This window comes from Lithobates pipiens, unplaced genomic scaffold (genome assembly GCF_037356315.1).
Source record: "Lithobates pipiens isolate NorthernLeopardFrog02 unplaced genomic scaffold, aLitPip1_a1.2 Scaffold_13, whole genome shotgun sequence".
Taxonomy (NCBI): Eukaryota; Metazoa; Chordata; class Amphibia; order Anura; family Ranidae; genus Lithobates; species Lithobates pipiens.
The window spans coordinates 299,373,665-299,399,927 of record NW_027507718.1 but is presented as its reverse complement, the minus strand read 5'-3'; the positions used below and the strand labels follow the sequence as shown (position 1 = coordinate 299,399,927).

Genomic DNA, 26,263 nt, shown 5'->3' with positions numbered 1-26,263 from the left:
GTGAAAGAAAAACCTCATAATACTGAGGCTTTTAAGAGACTGTTTTAGGGCACAAGGACCAGGAAAGAAGCTTTTATAGCACTTGGGAGCTATTTACAGCCAATCTAATCCTTAAAAAAACAGCAAAAATATCTTAAAGTAGAATTCTGGTCAAACTAAATAAATTATATTTGATATAGAATGCCTATATCAAAATATTTCCAGTTAACTCTGCCTTTAGAACCATTAGATAGGTAGGGACTTCCTTTGACTGGGTTCTGTGGACTCACTGAAGTGTTGGTACCCTTGTTACTGCTATAGTCATATTTGGTTAACTGTTGGCATTTTGATAGACCTATTAGTAAATAGCCATGCCTAGCTCTACACACAGCTCTTTAGATTAGTAGATAAAGCAAAGTGCTGCCAAAGTAAATGAAGTGATTAAAAACCATGACCAGTCCTTTCCATCCCTCAAGCATTGTCTAGCAGGTAGTAAGAGTATCCATGCATTTAAATGTATTCATTTACCAAAACAAAAGACGAAAAAAAAATGATACATGGAAAAGCTTTAGATGGACTTTAATTTCACATTTACAGCTGACCATATTGCATTTCACCAAAGTAGTGAATATTCCTGATTTCTGCTGAAATGTAGGGGAAATGAAATAGCGATGGACGAACTTCTGACGGGACGTTTCGCGAACGCGGCCGATAGTTCGCGAACCGTAATGTAATGAACCGTGACTTCAATGGGAGGCAAACTTTGCAAACCTACAGGTCAAATTTGCAGCCACAAAATAATTACAAGCTGTGCAAACATAGTCCCACCACATGGCCAATGACATAACACATGTATGAGGTGAATCTGGGATCGACAACTACAAGCATTCTTTTTTTATATGTGAAATTGTGACAATTCAGGACTGTGGAGCGCATGAAGGCAATGGAGGAGAGAGAAGTTCAGGGTAGGCAAAGAAGAGGGTGCAGGAGATGATCAACGGCAGCGTGATAGAGAGCACTGAGATCAGCAGCGTGACATAAAGCACTGACACCAGCGCCGTGATATACAGCACTGACACCAGCACCGTGATAGAGAGCACTGACATCAGCAGCGTGACATACAGAAATGACACCTGCACCGTGATAGAGCGATCTGACACCAGCACCGTGATAGAGAGCACTGACATCAGCAGCGTGACATAAAGCACTGACACCAGCACCGTGATATACAGCACTGACACCAGCACCGTGATAGAGAGCACTGACATCAGCAGCGTGACATAAAGCACTCACACCAGCACCGATATATACAGCACTGACACCAGCACCGTAAAATACAGCACTGACACCTGCACCGTAAGCAGCCCCAGAAGGAAGTCAGCATACCACAGGGATGGTGGGAGCCCCTCATAATGAGCATAGCACAGGGATGGTGGGAGCCCCTCATAATATGCACAGCAGAGGTACAGCCCCAAGAGGAAGTCAGCACAGCACAGGGATGGTGGGAGCCCCTCATAATAAGCAGCCCCAGGAGGAAGTCAGGACAGCACAGGGATGGTGGGAGCCCCTCATAATGAGCATAGCACAGGGATGGTGGGAGCCCCTTATAATATGCACAGCAGAGGTACAGCCCCAGGAGGAAGTCAGCACAGCACAGGGATGGTGGGAGCTCCTCATAATAAGCAGCCCCAGTAGAAATAGGACACAGCTCAACCTCTTCAAACAGGAGGTTACGGGCATATAGTACGGTGTGCTTTTTTTGGACAAGGAAGTAAGCCAAATGAAGAAAGAAGGTCTGTGTGCTTGATTAAAAAAATCGTTTATAGACATATACATGGTCTACTGGTCACATGTGTTGAATTCCTCCGAGATCCATGCCTCATTCATTTTTAGAAATGTGAGGTAGTTAACACTGTCGTGAGCTAGGCGAGTACGCTTATCGGTCATGATCTCCCCTGCTGCGCTGAACGTCCTTTGGGACAGGACACTGGACGAGGGGCAAGCCAACAGTTCGATTGCAAATTGGGCAAGCTCTGGCCAGAGGTCAAGCCTGCCCACCCAGTAGTCCAGGGGTTCATCACTCCTCAGAGCGTCCACATCGGCCGTTAACCCGATGTAGTCGGACACCTGACGGTCTAGGCATTCCCTGATGCTGGATCCGGATGACACCTGTCGATGGGTCCGCTGAAAGAATTACCTCATATCCGAAGTCACCAACACATCTTCAAACCGGCCTCTTCTTGCAGGCGCTGTTGGATTGGTACCCGCAACTCCTTCTCTGTGAGTGGGAATTGCTCCTCTGCCAGCGCACGCAAAAGCAGAATGCAGCATTTCTCGAAGCAAGGCCTGGAAGTGCTCCATTCTGACAGCCCTCTGTGACGGCGGTAACATTTCTGCCATTTTGTGTTTGTACCGGGGGTCTAAGTACGTTGCCACCCAGTACTGGTCCTTGACCCTTATGCTTTTTATACGGGGGTCCCTATTAAAACACTGGAGCATGAAGGCCCCCATTTGCACTAAACTGGAAGCAGTGTGGTGGCCTGGCTCCTGCTCATCATCCAGGATAATGTTGTCCTCTTCATTCTCCTCTCCCCATCCACGCACAACAACAGGGATCCCAGAAAGGTTTAAAGCATGCTCTTCTTGCTCCTCCTCATCTGCCCCGGCACCATCCTCCTCTGACTTCTCTTCAGATTCCTGTTGTTCACTTGTCTCAGATAGAGTAGCCCCCCCTGGGAATTCATCCAGCATTGTGACTTACTTATCTTCCAGCTCCTGCTCCTCCACAGCTTGATCAATGACACGACGCAATGCACGCTCCATAAAAAAGGCATAAGGTACCATGTCACTGATGGCGCCATGGCTGCGAATGACCAGTTTGGTGATCTCCTCAAATGGGCGCAGGAGTCTGCATGCGTTGCGCATGCGCAGCCACTGCTGAAAACAAACACTGAAAAAAAAAACAGCTCCCCAGAACCTGTTCTGCCGCAGAGTTCATACAGGTAGACGTTAACTGCACGTTTCTGCTGGAGCAGCCTATCAAGCATATAGAAGGTTGAGTTCCATTGCGTCGGGCAATCGCAAATAAGACGTCTGACCGGCAGATTGTGTCGCCGCTGAATGTCAGCAAGGCGAGCCATGGCTGTGTTAGATCTTCTGAAATGGGCTGAGATTTTCCTTGCCTGCCGCAAGATGTCCTGGACCCCAGGGTATTTGACAACGAATCGCTGCACGACCAAGTTTAAGACGTGTGCCATGCATGGCACGTGCGTAATTTTGCCCTGTTTCAATGCGCTAAGCAGATTGGCACCGTTGTCACACACCACTTTACCAACTGTCAAATTGAGCGGTGTTAGCCACTGATCTGCCTGTGAACGCAAAGCTGAAAGGAGTGCCGGGCCAGTGTGGCTCTTGGCCTCAGGCACAACAGACGCAGCACGGCATGGCAACGTCTCACCTGGCATGTCGAATAGGTTCTGGGGAGCTTGGGCGGCACAGCGGAAGAGACGCTAGCAGCAGGAAGGAGGAGTCAGCCGAGGAGGAGAGGGAGGAGGATGGAGTAGGAGGAGGAGGAGAAGAAGAGCCAGGCCTGCATGCAATCCATGGCGGTAAAACTAAATCTACATGGGTGCCACGAGTTACATGCTTGACGGCCGTCAGAAGGTTCACCCAGTGGGCAGTAAAAGTGATATACCTTCCCTGCCCCTGTTTGCCAATGGCCACAAATTTTCAAAAGGCCTCCGAGTCTACCAGTTTATATGGCAGTAGTTGGCGGGCTATCAGTTCTGACAAGCCTGTTCTGAGTTCTGAGCGGTGTTAGCCACTGATCTGCCTGTGAACGCAAAGCTGAAAGGAGTGCCGGGCCAGTGTGGCTCTTGGCTTCCAGGCACAACAGACGCAGCACGGCATGGCAACGTCTCACCTGGCATGTCGAATAGGTTCTGGGGAGCTTGGGCGGCACAGCGGAAGAGACGCTAGCAGCAGGAAGGAGGAGTCAGCCGAGGAGGAGAGGGAGGAGGATGGAGTAGGAGGAGGAGGAGAAGAAGAGCCAGGCCTGCATGCAATCCATGGCGGTAAAACTAAATCTACAAGGGGTGCCACGAGTTACATGCTTGACGGCCGTCAGAAGGTTCACCCAGTGGGCAGTAAAAGTGATATACCTTCCCTGCCCGTGTTTGCCAATGGCCACAAATTTTCAAAAGGCCTCCGAGTCTACCAGTTTATATGGCAGTAGTTGGCGGGCTATCAGTTCTGACAAGCCAGCCGTCAACCGTTGGGCAAGAGAGTTATCCAGCATCACCATTTTGTTACGCTCGAACATTAGGCCCACGGAAGCCTGCCTTTTTGCAGAAAAACGTGAGCTTGGCGTGATGGAAGGTGGAGTGGAGGACAATTGTGAGGAGAGAGGAGAAGGAGAAGTAGAAGACGAGGCTGGACGGTGAGAGCCTGGAGTGTGGCTTTGTGTGTTCCATTGCTCCCCCTGGGCTCGGTGATGACTGCCTTCTTAAGGCGGTCGTCCCTAGGTGAGTGTTGGGCTTACCGCGACTAATGCGTTGACTGCAAAGATTGCAGATGGCAATGCTATTGTCAGCAGCGGACACGTTAAAAAAAGCCCACACTGCGGAGCCATGTGCCGGCGTCCTGGGAGCGCCAGATGTGACCGTACATGGTCGATGACTCGCTCCTGATACATTAGCAGTCTGCTTTGTCCCTCCTGTGCAATGTAAGTTATTCCTGCTTCTCCTCCCTATCTGCTGGTCCATATCTCCCTCTGAACTCCCCTCCTCTTCCTCTCTTGTGGGCACCCACGTGACATCACTAGACACGTCATCATTGACGTCACCTTCCCCACCGCTATAAGTAGAGATCTCGGAGTAGGCAGCAACACCGGGGACCAACCTCCTCCTTGGGCTGATCTGGGTACTGTCGTCAGACTGCTGAGTAGCGGTTGTTGCTACCTCCACTTCCTGATCCAATGCCAAGAGTGGCTGCGCATCAGAAATGTCTTGATATGGATCGGAAAATAATTCCTGTGACTCAAGCGGAAGGTATGTGGTGGTGGTGGTGTTGTTGGTGGTAGTGTCTTTGGGGGTGCACATAGCAGAGAGTGAAGAAGAGGGTGCAGATCGAGAGGATGAGGAGGGTGCAGAAGAGTAAGACTGAGTGAGCCACTCAACCAAGCCTGGTGTGTCCTTTAAAGTAATTGAACGCACCTTCTGCAACTTCCCACTTTGGCTCAAGCCTGTTGCTCCTGCCCTACCCCTACCACCCCTGCGGAAGGGCCTGCCTCTTCCTCTGCCTGTCATTTTTTAAATGACCCTGTGACAAAACTCTCAGTCCCTGTACTGATAAAGGACTGCTGCAGAATAGGGCAGCAGTCAGCAGTAGTGCACCTCAACCCTATATATTGTGGACCTATACCAATCATTAAGGAATAGCAGACTCTACCTCACTCAACCCTATGTACTGTAGTACCCTATACCTTACCAGTCCTTATAAGGACCTTTGTGGAACTAGTAGGTTGTGAATGATTAGCAGACTGTACCTCAGTCCCTATACTCATAAAGGACTACTGCAGCAGAAGGGCAGCAGTCAGCAGTAGTGCACCTCAACCCTATATATTGTGGACCTATACCAGTCTTTAAGGAATAGCAGACTGTACCTCACTCAACCCTATGTACTGTAGTACCCTATACCTTACTAGTCCTTATAAGGACCTTTGTGGAACTAGTAGGTTGTGAATGATTAGCAGACTGTACATCAGTCCCTATACTCATAAAGAACTACAGCAGCAGAAGGGCAGCAGTAGTGCACCTCAACCCTATATATTGTGGACCTATACCAGTCCTTAAGGAATAGCAGACTGTACCTCACTCAACCCTATGTACTGTAGTACCCTATACCTTACCAGTCCTTATAAGGACCTTTGTGGAACTAGTAGGTTGTGAATGATTAGCAGACTGTACCTCAGTCCCTATACTCATAAAGGACTACTGCAGCAGAAGGGCAGCAGTCAGCAGTAGTGCACCTCAACCCTATATATTGTGGACCTATACCAGTCTTTAAGGAATAGCAGACTGTACCTCACTCAACCCTATGTACTGTAGTACCCTATACCTTACTAGTCCTTATAAGGACCTTTGTAGAACTAGTAGGTTGTGAATGATTAGCAGACTGTACATCAGTCCCTATACTCATAAAGGACTACTGCAGCAGAAGGGCAGCAGTAGTGCACCTCAACCCTATATATTGTGGACCTATACCAGTCCTTAAGGAATAGCAGACTGTACCTCACTCAACCCTATGTACTGTAGTACCCTATACCTTACCAGTCCTTATAAGGACCTTTGTGGAACTAGTAGGTTGTGAATGATTAGCAGACTGTACCTCAGTCCCTATACTCATAAAGGACTTCTGCACCAGAAGGGCAGCAGTCAGCAGTAGTGCACCTCAACCCTATATATTGTGGACCTATACCAGTCCTTAAGGAATAGCAGACTGTACCTCACTCAATCCTATGTACTGTAGTACCCTATACCTTACCAGTCCTTATAAGGACCTTTGTGGAACTAGTAGGTTGTGAATGATTAGCAGACTGTACCTCAGTCCCTATACTCATAAAGGACTACTGCAGTAGAAGGGCAGCAGTCAGCAGTAGTGCACCTCAACCCTATATATTGTGGACCTATACCAGTCCTTAAGGAATAGCAGACTGTACCTCACTCAACCCTATGTACTGTAGTACCCTATACCTTACCAGTCCTTATAAGGACCTTTGAGGAACTAGTAGGTTGTGAATGATTTGCAGACTGTACCTCAGTCCCTATACTGATAAAGGACTACTGCAGCAGAAGGGCAGCAGTAGTGCACCTCAACCCTATATATTGTGGACCTATACCAGTCTTTAAGGAATAGCAGACTGTACCTCACTCAACCCTATGTACTGTAGTACCCTATACCTTACCAGTCCTTATAAGGACCTTTGTGGAACTAGTAGGTTGTGAATGATTAGCAGACTGTACCTCATTCCCTATACTGATAAAGGACTACTGCAGCCGAAGGGCAGCAGTCAGCAGTAGTGTACCTCAACCCTATATATTGTGGACCTATACCAGTCCTTAAGGAATAGCAGACTTTACCTCACTCAACCCTATGTACTGTAGTACCCTATACCTTACCAGGCCTTATAAGGACCTTTGTGGAACTAGTAGGTTGTGATTAGCAGACTGTACCTCAGTTCCTATACTGATAAAGGACTGCTGCAGCAGAAGGGCAGCAGTCAGCAGTAGTGCACCTCAACCCTATATATTGTGGCCCTATACCAGTCCTTAAGGAATAGCAGACTGTACCTCACTCAACCCTATGTACTGTAGTACCCTATACCTTACCAGTCCTTATAAGGACTTTTGTGGAACTAGTAGGTTGTGAATGATTAGCAGACTGTACCTCAGTCCCTATACTCATAAAGGACTACTGCAGCAGAAGGGCAGCAGTCAAGTATAATATTCTTTCTATATTTGGAAGAAAGAATATTATACGTGTACAAGCCTATTACCATACCAGTCCTGAAAAGAACCTTTGTTGACCTAATAGTAACAGCTACTGATTAAACTGACTGTCCCTCACTGCCACACACAGCTTCCTGCCTGTCCCTATTTAAACTGACAAAACACAGGCTGCTGGAACAATAACTTGAATAGCACTCAAAACTATATCATGTACTACTTTACCATACCAGTCCTGAAAAGGACTTTTGTGGACCTAATAGTAACAGCTAATGATTAAACTGACTGTCCCTGCTGCACACAGCGTCCTGTCCCTCTCTCTACACTGACAAAAGACAGGCTGCTGCAACAATCACTAGCACAGCAGTGCCTCAAACCTATATCCTGAACTACACCTAACACCTATACCATACCAGTCCTGAAAAGAACTTTTGTGGACCAAATAGCTAGCGATTTGGGTCACTGCAGTCTCTCCCTGCTCCACACAGCAACCTCTCCCTACAGTGACATATGAAAGAATGTAAAATGGCCGCCGGATCGGGTCTATTTATAAGTTAGGGGGAATGTCCAAGTGTCCATGTGCTGGAATGTCTCAATTGGCTGTCCTGTACCCCATGATGGATGTGTCATCATAGGTCAAAGTTCTTTTACACAGTAAACACGGAAGTCCGCCGGGCGAACGGCGGCAATAGTCCGGCGATTGGGCGGACCGCGAACAGCCGAAATTCGCCGCAAAACGACCGACGGGCGAACCGTTCGGCCATCCCTAAAATTAAACTCTCAATTTGACTTATCCAAGCCAAGAAGTGGTAAAGGGTACTAATAATAACTAGGACCAGCTGGTCATACAAGTCTACGAGCGTAGATGTTACTTTTGGTGTTAAGAAGTATGGGACTGTTCAAAAGACAGATCATCAAACATGCATATTAAATAATAAAAAAGAAACAATACATCAACATTGGATCAAATTAGGCCACGGCCCGAGTTTTTTGGTTTTAAAACAAAATATTTCAGTAATATAATAAAATGTATTTCATCAATTAAATTCATCAAGAAATACTGATAAATTAAACAACTCTCAGCTCAGCCACTGAGACTTGAGTTGACTCAACCTTCACTTTAACATTTCCTTACATGTCCTCTTTAGCTAAATTAATCTAAGGAGATCCACCACATAAACCAGCCGCAACAGTGGGAGGGGGTGGAGGGGAGTTAATTGTGAAATCTTCTTCACTGGCGACTGCCCAAGAATCCTGTCAGCTGGCCCCTTATATAGGCACAAAACCAGCTTCCAGAATGTTCTAAAGTTCCTATGATCTTAAATGACCAATCCTAACTCAACCCTCTGACTTTCCATAAAATTCTTCACATGACCCAAACTGACCAATGAAAAACCTCTTAATATATAACCCTTTAACTTGGCTTATATTGCCAATGCCACGGCCCCAATAAGGCAAAGAGGGGCCTAAAAAGACTATCCCCCTTTCCTCCCCATTACTGGGGGCCACAGATGGTGTGGATGGACTTGAGCAACCCTAGACAGCAAACCACCTAATTGCGTCACTGGTAGGCAGGAAGTAGTACACACAAGGTTACTCCTGAAGAATTGTTGGGGACAAGCCAGAGGCCTGAAAACTGGGCACACAAAACAGAGCTAAATCCCTAATGGCAGATTGGGCAGCAAACTGACAAAGGTCAGGACTCAGGCTGACTCAGAAATTCAAAAGAAACAAACAGCAGACACATCCATAGAGCAAAGTAAACTTTAGCATAAACAAGTCAGAAAAGGACAAAATTCTTTTAAATAGGACAGAAAACAAATCAGGGATTAGGATCAAAGGTTACCACCATGTGACCAAACAGGAAGTGGAAGAGAGCAAAGGTCACTCTCAAGTGACTAACCAGGAGCAAAGGTCACAGGTCACCAAGAAGAGACAAAACACAAAACAAAGGGAAGAGCCATAAACTACATGGAATTTACCCATGAAGAACTAGAGGCTAAGAGGTTATGAGGTGAAGAATGAGCTGCGTGGGAGCATGACCCGACACAAGCACATGTGTACAATATATTACATAGGAACATAGGAGACATTTGTATGTGAATCTAGGACTTCATTGAAGATGCAGGTAAGTTCCTTACAAAGAAAATAAGCATTTTGCTAGAAAAAGAGAAGGTATAAGTTTGTATGTAGTGTCCCTTTGTACTAAAATTACATAATTATTATATTTTAATGTTTTTACAGGTATCGTGTGGTTGATAGCAGCACTTGTTGGTGTACCGATGTGGCATGTACAGCATTTAGAGGTAACATCTTTCTTACCAATAAACTAGAATGTCTTGAGTAATTCCCAGATTATAGTTGACACAGTGGGCAGAGCTTTAAGATAAGATTTAGATTAAACAATGTGAGACTGGACAGATCCGTATGAAGAAAGTAAAGATTGGGTTTATTTTGTTCTTTTTAATTTGATTATGTTGTTAATTATGTTTCTGTAATGGATGTAAGGTTTAATGGATTAAAAGTAGATGACTGATGGCATTTTTTTTTAGAGGGCCATTGGGCTTTTGCTCGCATTGGACACATTTTTTATTACTGTACAAGTCTATGGAAATACAAAACCTATTTGAAACAGGTAAATTGCAGGCCAAATGCACCTGTATATGAATTCTGAATGGTTTTCAGAAATGTCACAAACTTATGTTAAGCTGATGCCATCATCACAAGCCAACATTCCACCAACACAGTCCCTAAAGCTCTTTGATAAGGTATCCTTGTAAAAAATTTTTTTACATGTTTTCAGGCAATAATACGCAAAGTAAAACTCTTCAGGATATAACATATCTGAGAAGGTCCAAACCAAGCAGCACCCCCCAGAAGCTGAGTCTCTTGTCCATCATGGACATGTCAGGTACTAGCAGGCGCCCATCCCCGATCCTAGTTCTGAGACTGCAACAAAGTGAAGGCTGCACACTATTGACCATCACTTCTTAATAAAAACAAGCATCATGCAGCTTGCCTCTGCCTGAGAATCACCCCTTCCTACCTGTTTCATCTCATGGGCTTATTTGTAGAGAGATCTCTACAATTAAGCCCATGGGGGTAAAACCAGTCATAGAAGCAGTTCTCTATTTGGGACATGCTTTATGCTGCTTGAGGAAGAAAGTGCATCATTGGTGTGCAATCTTCAGTTTGTCACAATACCTGAGAAGATATTATGCGAGGTCCAGAGGCGTAACTAGATCCTTCAGGGCCCCAGTGCCGGGAAGGTGTTCATGGATATCCTCCCAGAACCCTGTCTCCTACATGCCGCCTGGGGTGTGCATCCAGCACGCTCTGTGACACAACTGATCACAGATCACAATAAAGGGCTAACCACAGCGACCCTTTACCATGTGATCAGCTGGTCACTAGGGATGAGCCGAACACCCCCCTGTTCGGTTCGCACCAGAACCTGCGAACAGACCTAAACTTCGTGTGAACTTTAGAACCCTATTAAAGTCTATGGGACTCGAACGTTCACAATCTAAAGTGCTCATTTTAAAGGGTAATATGCAGGTTACTGTCCTAAAAAGTGTTTGGGGACCCGGGTCCTGCCCCAGGGGACATGGATCAATGCAAAAAGAAGTTTTAAAAACTGCAGTTTTTTCAGGAGCAGTGATTTTAATAATGATTAAAGTGAAACAATAAAAGTGTAATATTCCTTTAAATTTCGTAGCTGGGGGGTATCTATAGTATGCCTGTAAAGGGGCGCATGTTTCTGGGGCTTAGAACTGTCCCTGCACAAAGTGTCATTTGTGCAGGAAAAAAAGTCTTTTAAAATCACTTGCGGCTAAATTGTCGGGTCTCCGTAATACAGAGAACACTCAATGAGTGTTCTCTGTATTAGCCGACAATTCATTCATTCATTGATTAAAAAAAAAAAAAAAAAAAAAAAAGCGTGGGGGTTCCCCTAAATTCAATTACCAGGCCCTTCAGGTCTGACATGGATATTAAGGGGAACCCCGTGTCAAATTAAAAAAAAAATGACCTGGGGGTCCCCCTAAATATCCATACCAGACCCTTCAGGTCTGATATGGATATTAAGGGGAACCCCGCATCAAATTTAAAAAAAAATTGACGTGGGGGTCCCCCGAAAAATCCATATCAGACCCTTTATCCGAGCACGCAACCTGGCAGGCCGCAGGAAAAGAGGAGGGGACGAGAGAGCGCCCCCCCCCTCCTGAACCGTACCAGGCCACATACCCTCAACATTAGGAGGATGCTTTGGGGGTCTGTGACCCCTCAAAGCACCTTGTCCCCATGTTGATGAGGACAAGGGCCTCATCCTCACAACCCTGGCCGTTGGTTGTGAGGGTCTGCGGGCGGGGGGCTTATCAGAATCTGGAAGCCCCCTTTAACAAGGGGACCCCCAGATCCCGGCCCCCCCCTGTTTGAAATGGTAAGGGGGTACAAAAGTACCCCTACCATTTCACAAAGAAAGTGTCAAAGTGGTTAAATAAGACAAACACACTTTTGAAAAATTCCTTTATTAAAAATGAAAAAAATAAAAAAAAGATTCCAGCGGTGCTAATCCACTCTTGCTATCCAGCGACGGATCTCCGGGGTCCAGCGATGGATGATCATATCCAGCGACGGGGGATCTCTCAGTCCAGCGCTGTCCATACATCCTTCTTCTGTCTCCACTCCGGAGACACTGCAGAGAGCCCAGCGCTGACGTTTCTTATATTAGGAGGGCAGGGCCACCCGTCACCTGACCCCGCCCCTCTGACGCTGGAGAGGGAAGCCAGGGGTTCCCCAGTGACGTGTGGGTGACCCCGCCCCCTCTGATGTAACGCAGGTTTCCGTTACATCAGAGGGGGCGGGGTCACCCACACGTCACTGGGGAACCCCTGGCTCCCTTCACCAGCGGGGTCAGGTGACGGGTGGCCCCGCCCTCCTAATATAAGAAACGTCAGCGCTGGGAAGAAGGATGTATGGACAGCGCTGGACTGAGAGATCCCCCGTCGCTGGATATGATCATCCATCGCTGGACCCCGGAGATCCGTCGCTGGATAGCAAGAGTGGATTAGCACCGCTGGAATCTTTTTTTTATTTTTTTCATTTTTAATAAAGGAATTTTTCAAAAGTGTGTTTGTCTTATTTAACCATTTTGACACTTTCTTTGTGAAATGGTAGGGGTACTTTTGTACCCCCTTACCATTTCAAACAGGGGGGGGCGGGATCTGGGGGTCCCCTTGTTAAAGGGGGCTTCCTGTTTCTGATAAGCCCCCCGCCCGCAGACCCTCACAACCAACGGCCAGGGTTGTGAGGATGAGGCCCTTGTCCTCATCAACATGGGGACAAGGTGCTTTGAGGGGTCACAGACCCCCAAAGCATCCTCCCAATGTTGAGGGTATGTGGCCTGGTACGGTTCAGGAGGGAGGGGGGCCGCTCTCTCGTCCCCCCCTCTTTTCCTGCGGCCTGCCAAGTTGCGTGCTTGGATAAAGGGTCTGATATGGATTTTTTAATTTGATGCGGGGTTCCCCTTAATATCCATATCAGACCTGAAGGGTCTGGTATGGATATTTAGGGGGACCCCCACGTCAATTTTTTTTTAAAATTTGACACTGGGTTCCCCTTAATATCCATTTTAGGAATATTACACTTTTATTGTTTCACTTTAATCATTATTAAAATCACTGCTCCTGAAAAAACTGCCTTTTTTAAAACTTTTTTTTGCATTGATCCATGTCCCCTGGGGCAGGACCCAGGTCCCCAAACACTTTTTAGGACAGTAACCTGCATATTACCCTTTAAAATGAGCACTTTAGATTTCTCCCATAGACTTGCAAAGGGTGTTCCGGCTTTTCGAATTTGCTGCGAACAGCCCAAATTGTTCACTGTTCGCTGAACAGGCGAACAGGCAATGTTCGAGTCGAACATGAGTTCGACTCGAACTCGAAGCTCATCCCTACTGGTCACTTGTAAACAGACTTTCCGTGTGAGATGAAGGGGGGGGGGGCTGGGAAGAAGCTGAGTGACCAAGGGGGAGGGGTAAGCAGAAGCTACTGGAGGAGCAGGAGTGGCACAGCAAAGCTGAAAGGACTGTTGTATCTGTAGACTGCCAGCACTGTGAATGGTAGGGTAAGCTAGATTGATGCTGCTTATAGCATTATGACTGTCTCTTGTGCCATGTCCACAGACTCTGACCTCCCATCTGACCTCCTATGTGCCATGTCCACAGACTCTGACCTCCCATATGCCATGTCCACAGACTCTGACCTCCCATCTGACCTCCCATGTGCCATGTCCACAGACTCTGACCTCCCATATGCCATGTCCACCGACTCTGACCTCCCATATGACCTCCCATGTACCATGTGCACTGATTCTGACCTCCCATGTGCCATGTCTGCAGACTCTGACCTCCCATCTGACCTCCCATGTGTCATATCCTCAGACTCTGACCTCCCATGTGCCATGTCTGCAGATTCTGACCTTCCATCTGACCTCCCATGTGACATGTCCGCATACTCTGACCTCCCATCTGACCTCCCATGTGCCATGTCCACAGACTCTGACCTCCCATCTGACCACCCATGTGCCATGTCCACAGACTCTGACCTCCCATCGGACCTCCTATGTGCCATGTCCACAGACTCTGACCTCCCATGTGCCATGTCCACAGACTCTGACCTCCCATCGGATCTCCTATGTGCCTTGTCCACAGACTCTGACCTCCCATATGCCATGTCCACAGACTCTGACCTCCCATTTGACCACCCATGTGCCAATTCCACAGACTTTGACCTCCCATATGCCATGTTCACAGACTCTGACCTCCCATCGGACCTCCTATGTGCCATGTCCACAGACTCTGACCTCCCATATGCCATGTCCACAGACTCTGACCTTCCATCTGACCTCCCATTTGTCATGTCCACAGACTCTGGCCTCCCATGTGCCATGTCCACAGACTCTGACCTACCATGTGCCATGTCCGCAGATTCTGACCTCCCATCTGACCTCCCATGTGCCATGTCCACAGACTCTGGCCTCCCATGTGCCATGTCCACAGACTCTGACCTCCCATGTGCCATGTCTGCAGACTCTAACCTCCCATCTGACCTCCCATGTGTCATATCCGCAGACTCTGACCTCCCATGTGCCATGTCCACACACTCTGACCTCCCATCTGACCTCCGATTTGCCATGTCCGCAGTCTCTGACCTCCCATGTGCCATGTCCGCAGACTCTGACTTCCCATTTGACCTCCCATGTGCCATGTCCACAGACCCTGACCTCCCATGTGCTATGTCCACAGACTCTGACCTCCCATATGCCATGTCCACAGTCTCTGACCTCTCATATGGCACGTCTGCAGTCTCAGATCATCCCATGTGCCATGTATGCAGTCTCTGATTATCCCACGCGCCATATATGCAGTCTCTGATCATCCCATGTGCCATGTATGCAGTCTCTGATCATCCCCTGTGCTATGTATGCAGTCTCTGATCATCCCATGTGCCATGTACGCAGTCCCTGACATCCCATGTGCCATGTACGCAGTCTCTAATCATCCCACGTGCCCTGTATGCAGTCTCTGATCATCCCCTGTGCTATGTACTATGTCTCTGGCCATCCCTTGTGCCATGTATGCTGTCTCTGATCATACCATGTGCCATGTATGCAGTCTCTGATCATCCCTTGTGCCATGTATTACGTCTCTGATCATCCCTTGTGCCATGTATGCAGTCTCTGATCATCCCATGTGCCATGTATGTAGTATCTGATCATCCCATGTATGCAGTCTCTGTGGACTGTGATGTAAGGGGGAGCTCTATGGATTCTTGTATAAGGAGGGGGCTGTGGTGACCAGAGACTTCCTTACATCACAGTTTTCCATTACACCAGAGACCGCAGCATCCCTAGTTACATCAGATTCCTCAGTGTTCTCATTTACACTGTAAAGGAGAACCCTGTGTTGGGCTATATTAACCTGACCTTCATGTAAATGGAGAAATATATATTTTTTGCCTTATGTTATACCTTATACACATTGCTAATTGCATTAGCTACATTTTTGTAGCTTAAATATTGATAATGATAAAAATATTGTGCCGAAAACTGGATTTAACTTTTTTGAATGGGGGTCTGTCAGTAAATGTAATGATTTTTTTGCCAGTAAAAAAATGGTACTGTTCGTAAATTTTGAGCATCCTATCAGTAAATTTACTTCAGGGGATTGGCAACACTGCACATGTCCTCTCTCCTCCCCTTCTTGTTCCTGACATGGAAGTGACTTTGACAGTTACCCCGGCCATCAAGTCATCAATCATTCCTGCCTCCTGCAGCCGCTGAATACCTGCGGGAGAGAAAGGAGAAGCAGGCATTCAGCAGCTGCGGGAGGTGGGGATTTATTCCACTATATGCTGTCCCCTCCTATTCAGCTGTACATGGGGGCCTCATGGACCCCTGGAGCATGGGGCTGGGTTGCAAGTGTGACCCTAGCGACCCCTGTAGCTACACCCCTGGCAAGGTCATACTATGCTACACATATCTGGCACCGGTTGCTTTACTGGTTATATTACAAATGGCATTTTTGAGATCTACCTCACCTTACATAAAAATAAAAAGTTTGCCAGTGATTGATGCTCTCTTTTTATGTTTAACAAGCTTCCATATCAGTGAAATTACATCTAAACAGCATCAGGGATAAGGAGTTATCAATGTACTGATGGAGAGAGCAAGTGCTTCAATATGAAATCATAGGAGATTATTAGGAACGTGCCTACTGTGTATGATACAATTCTGAAGGACCATCAATACAGTTATGCTTCAGCATGTTTGACAATCAAAAAGCATAAGACCAAAGTTACATTTTGTGCACAGAGTGATTATGAAGATTGGGACTCATTATTCTGAATACAGGAGCATGGTATCATGGGAAATGCCCATTTACCCAAAGTAAATTAGTTATTCATTAGACTAATGGTTGTATTGGCCGCAAATGTAACATCTATATTTTTAAATGTACATAATATATTTAATTATTTTAGCAGCATTGTGATCTCTCCTGAATCAATGTTTTGATATTATTATTTTACTAGACATACAATAAAAGAATCCAATGAAACACTCTTCAAAAATGTAGAAATATGTATTAAAAGGGATATTCCGTCAATTAAAGTTAAATTGGGCTTTAAGAAAAGAGGAAAAGCAACATTTTAGAAAATTGGTTGCCAGATGAAAAAAAAAAAAAAAATTTGCTATTATTTTGTTTAGTTTGATTTGGTCAGGGGATCACAACCGTAGTTCTTATATATAGAGCATCATAAGCCAGTTAAGAGAATAGTTGCATAAACTAAAAAAGTGAGACAATCAGACAGGAGAATACTTGTAGGAATAATTGCTATATTTAAGTGGTTTAGCAGCAGTCAGGGATTTAGGCTAGGTTCACATCTGTGCAGGTGGTTCCCGAGTTCCCGATGCGGGTCCACACCTGTACCCATAGATGCAACCATGCCATTAGAACTTGGTGGTACCACTCCAGCCTGAGGTGTAGAGCCCCATTTGCACTCAGGATAGTAGAGGTGCCAGAGTAAGAAAAACTCATCCAGTAAACAATGAACATTTAAACATAAAACCACCTCACTCGCCAATCCTAGTGTGGATGAAAACTTCAGTAAATGCCGCTTCTCAGGCCATGCACCTAGTATGTTTTGCTCCACCCACTGGGGCTTAGCACTGCTAAGCACTGCTCCAGTGGCCATCTTTGAGCAAAACTGTGTGGAAGCTATCTTGGAAATGGGCAATGTTAGAAGACTGCCAGGAGTTAGAGGGAGACAGAAGAGTGAAGGAAAATTGTTTTTAAAGAGCCAGTGGCTTACAGATAGGGTGTCCACAGGCTAAGATTGGATGTCAACATGCCCATAGCTGCAAACCCTACATCAAGTGCCATTTCCTGTTTCCAACAGATACAGCGGGGAAAATAATTATTTGATCCCCTGCAAATTTTGTAAGTTTGCCTACTTACAAAGAAATGAAGGATCTATCCTTTTTATCATATGTGTATTTTAAATGATAGAGACAGAATAACAACACAAAATCCAGAACAAAACATGATACAAATGATATATATTGAGTTGCAGTTCAGTGAGTAAAATAAGTATTTGATCCCCAAGCAAAACACGACTCAGTACTTGGTGGAGAAACCCTTGTTGAGAAGCACAGAGGTAAGATGTTTCTTGTAGTTAGTTACCAGGTTTGCACACATCTCAGGAGGGATTTTGGTCCACTTTTGTTTACAAATCTTCTCGAAATCCTTAAGCCCCGTGCACACGGGCGGACTTTTCAACATCCAAAGTCCGACGGACTGATTCCGTCAGACTATTCGATCGTGTGTGGGCTGCAACGGACTTGATTTACCAAAATCTGACGGACTTTAGAATATGGAACATGCTTCAAATTTTCCCGACGGAACTCCGCCGGACCCGGTCCCTTCGAAAAATTTGCTTGTGTGTATGCTATTCCGACGGACTAAAACCGACGCTAGGGCAGCTATTGGCTACTGGCTATGAACTTCCTTATTCGAGTCCAGTCGTACGTCATCACGTTCGAATCCGTCGGAGTTTAGTGTGATTGTGTGTGGCCAAGTCCGCTCAGTCGACATTAATGTGCGGCAATGTCAGCCTGCACCTTTAGCAGAGAAACAGCCCCAAAGCATAATGTTTCTACCTCCGTGCTTGACTGTAGGGATGATCTTGTTAGGTTCATAGTCAGCATTTTTTTCCCTCCAAACACGGCGAGTCGAGTTAATGCCAAAGAGCTCAATTTTGGTCTCATCTGACCACAGCACTTTCTCCCAATCTTTCTCTGAATCATTTAGATGTTCACTGACAAACTTCAGATAGGCCTGTACATATGCCCTCTTGAGGAGGGGGACCTTGTGGGCACTGCAGAATTTCAATCCATGGCGGCATATTGTGTCATCAATAGTTTGTTTGGTGACTGTGGTCCCAACTGCGTTGAGGTCATTCACAAGCTGCTCCTGTGTAGTTCTTGGCTGATCCCTTACTTTTCTCATGATCATCCTTACCCCATGAGGCAAAATATTGCTTGGGGCTCCAAACTGAGGGCAATTGATGGTTATTTTGTGTTTCTTCCATTTGCGAATAATCGCTCCAACAGTTATTGCCTTCTCACCAAGCTTCTTGCTGATGGTCTTGTACTCCATTCCAGACTTGTGCAGGTCTATAATCTTGTCCCCGACATCCTTTGACAGCTCTTTGGTCTTGCCCATGATGATGAGGTTTGAATGGAAGAAAGAGATTCTGTGGACAGGTGTCTTTTATACAAATATATGCCTAATATACCTTATTAAATTAAAATGACTAATCTGTGTACCACATGAACACATACTGTAGCCAGTCTGTAGGAGACAGAATTATTGCTGGTTGTTAGGGGATTAAATACTTATTTTACTCACTGAACTGCAACTCAGTTTTTAAAATTTGTATTATGTGTTTTTGTTGGTGATTTTTGGTTGATATTCAGTCTCTAGCATTTAAAATACACTTATGATAAAATTGATAGACCCTTGATTTTTTTGTAAGTGGGAAAACATAATAATAAACAAATAATAATTTCCCCCCACTGTAGCTTAGCTCTTACACATGTCTCTGTGCATAATTATTTTTATACTCAGTCAGTATGTCAGTATTGCAGCTGCCCTGAACTATAAGCTCATGGCATAACAAAGATCCACATGGTTCCCTAAGGCCCCTTTCACACTGGGGCGGTGCTATTCAGCCGCTAGCAGGGCCGGCGGTATAGCTGTGCTGCCCCATTGATTTCAATGGGTAGGAGCAGTTTAAGAGCGGTGAATACACTGCTCCTTCACCGCTACAAAGATGCTGTTTGCAGGATTTTTTTTACCGTCCTGCTAACGCACCGCTCTAGTGTGAAAGCCCTCTGGCTTTCACACTGGAGTGAAAGGAGCTGATTTTTTCAGGCACTATACAGGCGCTATTGTAGCGGATGGAAAACACCTCAGTGTGAAAGGGGCCTATAGGTAAGGATCATCAGAAAGGTAGGTATTTGGCTACTAAAAGAGTACATTCAGGCGCTCTCTTGACTAAAGTTTGTCCTACTGACAGGACTATACTGTAAGAGATGCACCGGAAAACCAGTTCAGTGTATAGAACGTTTTCATCCTGACTGTACACCCCAGCACTATGGCCTGAAGAGTATGTCAGGACTGCCTTAAAAGCAAAGACAGATGCTCTCCTTTCCATTATGCTTAGCCACAAAGAATTGCTGCCTTCAGTAGTGTGTCACGATTATCTTAAAGGCTCACTTTGAAAAAAATAAATGAATGCACATTTTTTTACAGGTAAAAAATGTGCATTAATTGTTTTTTTCCTAGTAGTCTGCAGAGCATTGCACACGCTATCAGCAGACCATGGGTGCAATGTCAGGCTCCTGCAGACACCTAGTACAACTGACTACCTGTACCCCCCATATGGGCAGACAGTTACTGAATTGCAGGAAGTGTCAATTAACTATGAGAATGCTCACCAGAGCCCTCACAGCTCATTGAGAACTACAAGCCGGTTTTTACAGATCTTTGTTCCTCAGAGGACAGGTTTATTCAGTCTTTAGACAGGTGATTTTCCTATCACCGAATCTCAGGGGCTCAACTCTGGAACAAGAGAATCCTCCTCTCTTGTTGCTTAAGAAATCCCCACAATGGACACCAGCCGTCATCGGTCAGAGTTGTGATTTCAGCAAACTGCACTGGCTCCATGCTCTTATGTTGATCACCAGAGTAAATGTAGTATTGAGAGAACCTTCTGTGAGCTTCCCCTATTCACCTGAAACCACTCCCTATGCTAAGTACTTTCCCTCACAATAATCTTTCTGTCACTGTTCACACAGATGAAGCCCACCAAGGTGCTGTGGGTTCCCTTATTTAAAAGTTTCCCTTACCCAAAATTACAACTCAGCAGCAATGAAACTAGGCCACCTACAGGTGGAAAGACCAACTACACCTGCCCGCGCCTGCCTACACTAGGGCAGTGACCAGTCCCTTGTGCCCTTTGACAATTCTTTGTCTATTAGCCTAGCTAAATGACCATTAATGATTTCTAAGATTTGGATCCCATTAAATTTAATAGGATTTGGATTCTGCATTCAAAGTTTAGTAAAGTTTGACAAATCTTTCCAAACCAAACCCGGATACGTTCAGTTTGTCACTGCACAACATTTTTGTGGAGTGAGTGTTGCCAGCGCATCCCAGTTTTTATTTTTTTTGCCTAACTACTTCTCATCTCATCTCATTTGCACAGTCATTCCCAAGGGGCAGGTTATGTATCTACAAGCCATGTTAAGTAGCATTCTACACCATTGGACTTTCTAAGCAGTAACTCTTCATGCCAAAAATACAGAGACAGTTTCCTCTTCACCCCACACTCACAGTATTCCATAGCATTTCAAGGCAAGAATGCAGAACATGCTGTGCTCTTCCCTATCCCACCATGTCTCTCCTTGACACCAAAACTCATACTCCTATACCAGGCTTCACTCCCTTGACCGCCAGGCCATGTTTGAACAACCCAATGCCACAGCAAAAAAAAAGCACCCCAGTTCCCCTCTACCATCATGACTGCCAACATCCTCCTCCAAACCAGCTGGTTGCTATGTATCTGGTCTGGGATCAAAAGTACCATTTCAGTCTTTGCAGATTACACCAAGCTATGCAGTGGAATAACGTCCTTACAGGATGTCTCCAACTTACAATCCAGCCTCAATGCACTATTTAATTGGGTAACTATGTGGCAGATGAGGTTTAATGTTGATAAATATAAAGCTATGCACTTGGGGGTTAAGACTATGCATGCATCATACATACTGGGGGGGGTACAACTAGGTAATCAATGGGTTTGTTTTGGTAGATCATAAGCCTAATAATAGCATGCAATGCCAAGCTGCGGTTTCTAAAGCGAGCAAAGTCCCTTCTTGTAGTAGGAGAGGTATGGACTCCAGAGAGAGAGAGATATATCTTTTTAAATCATTAGTAAGACCTCATCTGGAATGTGCAGTTCAGTTTTGGGCACCAGTTCACAAAAAGGATATCGGAGAACTGGAGAAAGTACAGGGAAGGGCAGCCAAACTGTTAAGATGCATGGAGCAGCTCTGTTATGAAGATTAGAGGAACTGAATTTATTCTCTTGAGAAGAGGAGATTGGGGGGTATGATAAACATACATATAATGAACTTGGTGTTGAATTATTTACTTTAAGGTCATCACAGAGGACAAGGGGTCACTCTTTATGTCTAGAGGAAAAGAGATTTCACCTCCAAATACAAAAGGCTTCTTCACAGTAAGAGCCTCTAGGCTGTGAAAAGGTGGAATAGACTCCCACAAGAGGTAGTACTGGCCGGTTCAGTAGATTGTTTTAAGAAAGGTCTGGATTTTTTGCTACATAAACATAATATAACTGGATACTAATATTCATAGCTAAAGTTGATTCAGGAAACATCTGATTGCCTCTTGCGGGATCAGAAAGGAATTGTTGCCCCTGCTGGAGAAAATTGGATCATGCTTTGCTGGGGTTTATTGCCTTCCTCTGGATCAAATGGGTATAGGATTGTATATTTGGGATTGGATGATATTTTTTTCCCTTTTATTGGTTGAACTAGATGCACTTGTGTCTTTTTTTCAACCAGACTAACTATGTAACTTTGTATAGACCAACACATAATTACACATAATTGTGAAGTGGAAGGAGAATAATAAATGGTTTTCCAATTGTTTTTACAAATAAATATCTGAAAAGTGTGGCATGCCATTGTATTCAGCCCCCTTTACTGTGATACCCCTAACTAAAATCTAGTGCAACCAATTGTCTTCAGAAGTCACCTAATTAGTAAATAGAGTCCACTTGTGTATAATTTAATCTCAGTAGAAATACAGCTGTTCTGTGAAGCCCTCAGAGGTTTGTTAGAAAACCTTAGTGAGCAAACAGCATCATGAAGGCCAAGGAACACACCAGACAGGTCAGGGATAAAGTTGTGGAGAAGTTTAAAGCAGGGTTAGGTTATAAAAAAATATCCCAAGCTTTGAACATCTCACGGAGCACTGTTCAATCCAGCATCCAAAAACAGAAATAGTATGGCACAACTGCAAACCTACCAAGAACTGGCAGTCCACGTAAACTGACAGGCCAGGCAAGGAGAGCATTAATCAGAGAAGCAGCCAAGAGGTCCATGGTAACTCTGGAGGAGCTGCAGAGATCCACTGCTCAGTTTGTGAGAAGCCATGTGGGGGACACAGTAAACATGTGGAAGAAGGTGCTCTGATCAGATGAGACCAAAATGGAACTTTTTGAGCTAAAAGTAAACGCTATGTGTGGCGGGAAACTAACATTGGACATCACCCTGAACACACCATCCCCACCGTAAAACATAGTCGTGACAGCATCATGTTGTGGCAATGCTTTTCTTCAGCAGGGACATGGAAGGTGGTTAGAGTTGATGGGAAGATGGATGAAGTCAAATACAGGGCAATCTTAGAAGAAAACCTGTTAGAGTCTGCAAAAGACTTAAGACTAAGGCAGAGGTTCACCTTCCAGCAGGACAACGACCCTAAACATATAGCCAGAGCTACAGTGGAATGGTTTAGATCAAAGCATATTTATGTGTTAGAATAGCCCAGTCAAAGTCCAGACCCAAATCCAATTGACAATCTTTGGCAAGACTTGAAAATTTCTGTTCACAAATGCTCTCTATCCAATTTGACAGAGTTTGAGCTATTTTGCAAAGAAGAATGGGCAAAAATGTCACTTCTCTAGTTGTGCAAAGCTGGTAGAGACAAACAAAAAAAGACTTGCAGCTGTATTTGCAGTGAAAGGTGGTCCTATTGACTCAGAGGGGCTGAATACAAATGCACTCCACACTTTTCAGGTATTTATTTGCAAAAATATTTGAAAAACATTTATCATTTTCCTTCCCCTTCACAATTATGTGCCACTTTGTGTTGGTCTATCACATAAAATCCCAATAAAATACATTTACATTTTTGCTTGTAACATGACAAAATGTGGAAAATGCTGAGCGTAAATCAAAATCATACTGTTGGAAATCAGAGTTGCTTAGTGAGAAACACTGCACAGAGAGGTTACATATTTTAAATGAAGGGTTAGACATTCGGATATTAACTTGGCTATTTTAAGATGCAATGCATCTCTGAATCTTTGGGCACCTGGCATAAAAATCTAAAGGCTGAAAAGATCAATGGCCACGGAGTAAAAAGATTTTTCCCTTCTTCCTAATCTTGTTTGTGCAGATATTTCTACTCTCACGTCGTTTCATCTGATAGTGTAAAAAAATAGAAATGCAAATGATATCCTGTTTCTTTTTTTATGCATTGTTTTATAAAAATGTATTACAAACTTTATAATCTGAAATCCGCTTTTCTTGCTGTGACTAAACTGATAAAAGCTGAAATGTCAGTAGTATGTGTTACTATACATATTTAACCTTAGTAATATCTGTAAAATAACCCCTCCTGAACTGGGGAAAGTTACAGTAGCATATATATTAAATACAGTTTTACAACACCATCATCAAATTCTGCAGACATTTACAGAGCAGATTTACTATTCACAACTAAGATCGCTGCTTTATTCACCCAGATATGTTCAGATGGGCTTTTATTGTGATGTTGTTTGCTGATAATTTTTTTATTTTCTGGAACAACAAAGTTATCTATGTATTGTAGATAGGAAGAAAATAAAAGCTCTATGCCTAAGGGTCTTAGCGGGCTTTCAAAATAGGACATCAGTGATGCAAATCGCTGCTCAACTGTGCCGCAGTTGTATTATTTTGCTCAAAGGCACAATACATTTCTGGATATACATACTGCACAGACCACCACTGGTGGTGCAGTCCCACAGCACAAAATACAGTTGCATTGTTACATAGTTACATAGTAGGTGAGGTTGAAAATAGATACAAGTCCATCAAGTCCAACCTGAGTATGTGCTTTTATGTTAGTTTTACATTGTATATCCCTGTATGTTGTGGTCGTTCATGGTGCCTATCTAATAGTTTTTTTTTTAATTATTGATGCTCCCCGCTGAAACTGTGGAAGAGAATTTCACATCCTTACCGCTCTTACAGTAAAGAACCCTCTACGCAGTTTAAGGTTAAACCGCTTCTCTTCTAATTTTAGTGAATGGCTGTGTGTCTTTTCAAATTCCCTTTCACGGAAAAGTTGTATCCCTATTGTTGGGTCACCAGTACGGTATTTGTACATTGAAATCATATCCCCTCTCAAGCGTCTCTTCTCCAGAGAGAATTTCAATGTTCGTAACCTTTCCCCATACCTAATGTCCTCCAGACCCTGTATTAGCTTTGTTACCCTTCTCTGGACTCTCTCCAGTTTCAGCACATCCTTCCTGAGGACTGGTGCCCAGGGAGGCATACTCCAGGTGCGGCCGGACCAGAGCCTTGTAGAGTGTGAGAATTATGATTTTATCTCTGGAGGTAATCCCCTTTTTAATGCATGCCAATATTCTGTTTGCTTTGCTTGCAGCAGCTTGGCATTGCATGCCATTCCTGAGCCTGTCACCTACTAGGACCCCCAGGTCCTTTTTCATCCTAGCTTCCCCCAGAGGTTCTCCCCCTAGTGAGTAGATTGTATTCTTATGTTTGCCACCCAAATGCATTATTTTAAATTTTTTCTACATTAAACCTCATTTGCAATGTAGTTGCCCACCCCATTAATTTGTTCAGATCTTCTTGCAAGGTTTCCACATCCTGCAGAGAAATGATTGTCCTGCTTAGTTAGTATCATCCACAAATACAGAGATTGAACTGTTTACCCCATCCTCCAGGACAGAACCCTAAGCATCGTTCCTGCTCAGCAGCCTGAGCACACCATAGCGGGCTTTGATGTGGACCGCTGATTTCTCTATTTGGCAGGTTGGCCAAGCATTCATCACTCAGCTAGGTTGTGGAGCCTGTACCACTTGTCCTGTTCCCACAGAGATTGTCTCCAAACCTGGATTGGTATGCAGGCAAATGCCCAAAACTCTTCATCCTGTCCTTCTTTTGCTGATGCCATGTACACACGATCGGAATTTCTGGCAGAATTTCCGGCAGGCTTTCATCGGCGAGATTGACACCTTGCAAGCCCCGTCGCCTGGTATGGATCTTAAGGGTAACCCCCTATGATGAAAAAACGGCGTGGGGATCCCCCCAAAATCCATACCAGACCCTTATCCAAGCAAGCAGCCTGGCTGGTCAGGAAAGGGGTTGGGGACGATCGAGCACCCCCCCTCCTTAACCGTACCAGGCCGCATGTCCTCAACATGGGGGGTGGGTGCTTTGGGGAAGGGGGTGCCCTGCGGCCCCCCACCCCAAAGTGCCTTGTTCCCATGTTGATGAGGACAAAGGCCTCTTCCCGATAACCCTGGCCGTTGGTTGTCTGGGTATGGTGACGGGGCACTTATCGGGAACCTGGAGCTCCCTTTAACATCGTACCCCTACCCATTCACCTGGGGGAAAAGTGGTAATAAAAAAACACACTACACAGGTTTTAAAAGTAGTTTATTAGACAGCTCTGGGGGTCTTCTTCTGACTTCGGGGGACTTCTTCTGACTTCTGCTCTTTTACCGCTCTTTTACTAGAGGAGGAGCCCGGCTTTCGCCGTCTTCTTCTTCTTCTGTTCTTCCGATGTTGACACAACGCTCTCTCCCACTGTAATGCCATGGACACAGTGTGCGGCGACT

General features: G+C 45.0%; 1 protein-coding gene across 1 annotated transcript in view; it reads left to right on the top strand.

Moving 5' to 3' along the window:
* Positions 1-26,263, top strand: part of QRFPR (pyroglutamylated RFamide peptide receptor) — a 92,364-nt gene that overhangs the window by 49,396 nt on the left and 16,705 nt on the right. The window contains exon 3 of the mRNA XM_077476833.1: positions 9,729-9,790. Within this exon, the coding sequence (XP_077332959.1) occupies positions 9,729-9,790 (62 nt within the window). The remainder of the gene's footprint in view (positions 1-9,728; positions 9,791-26,263) is intronic.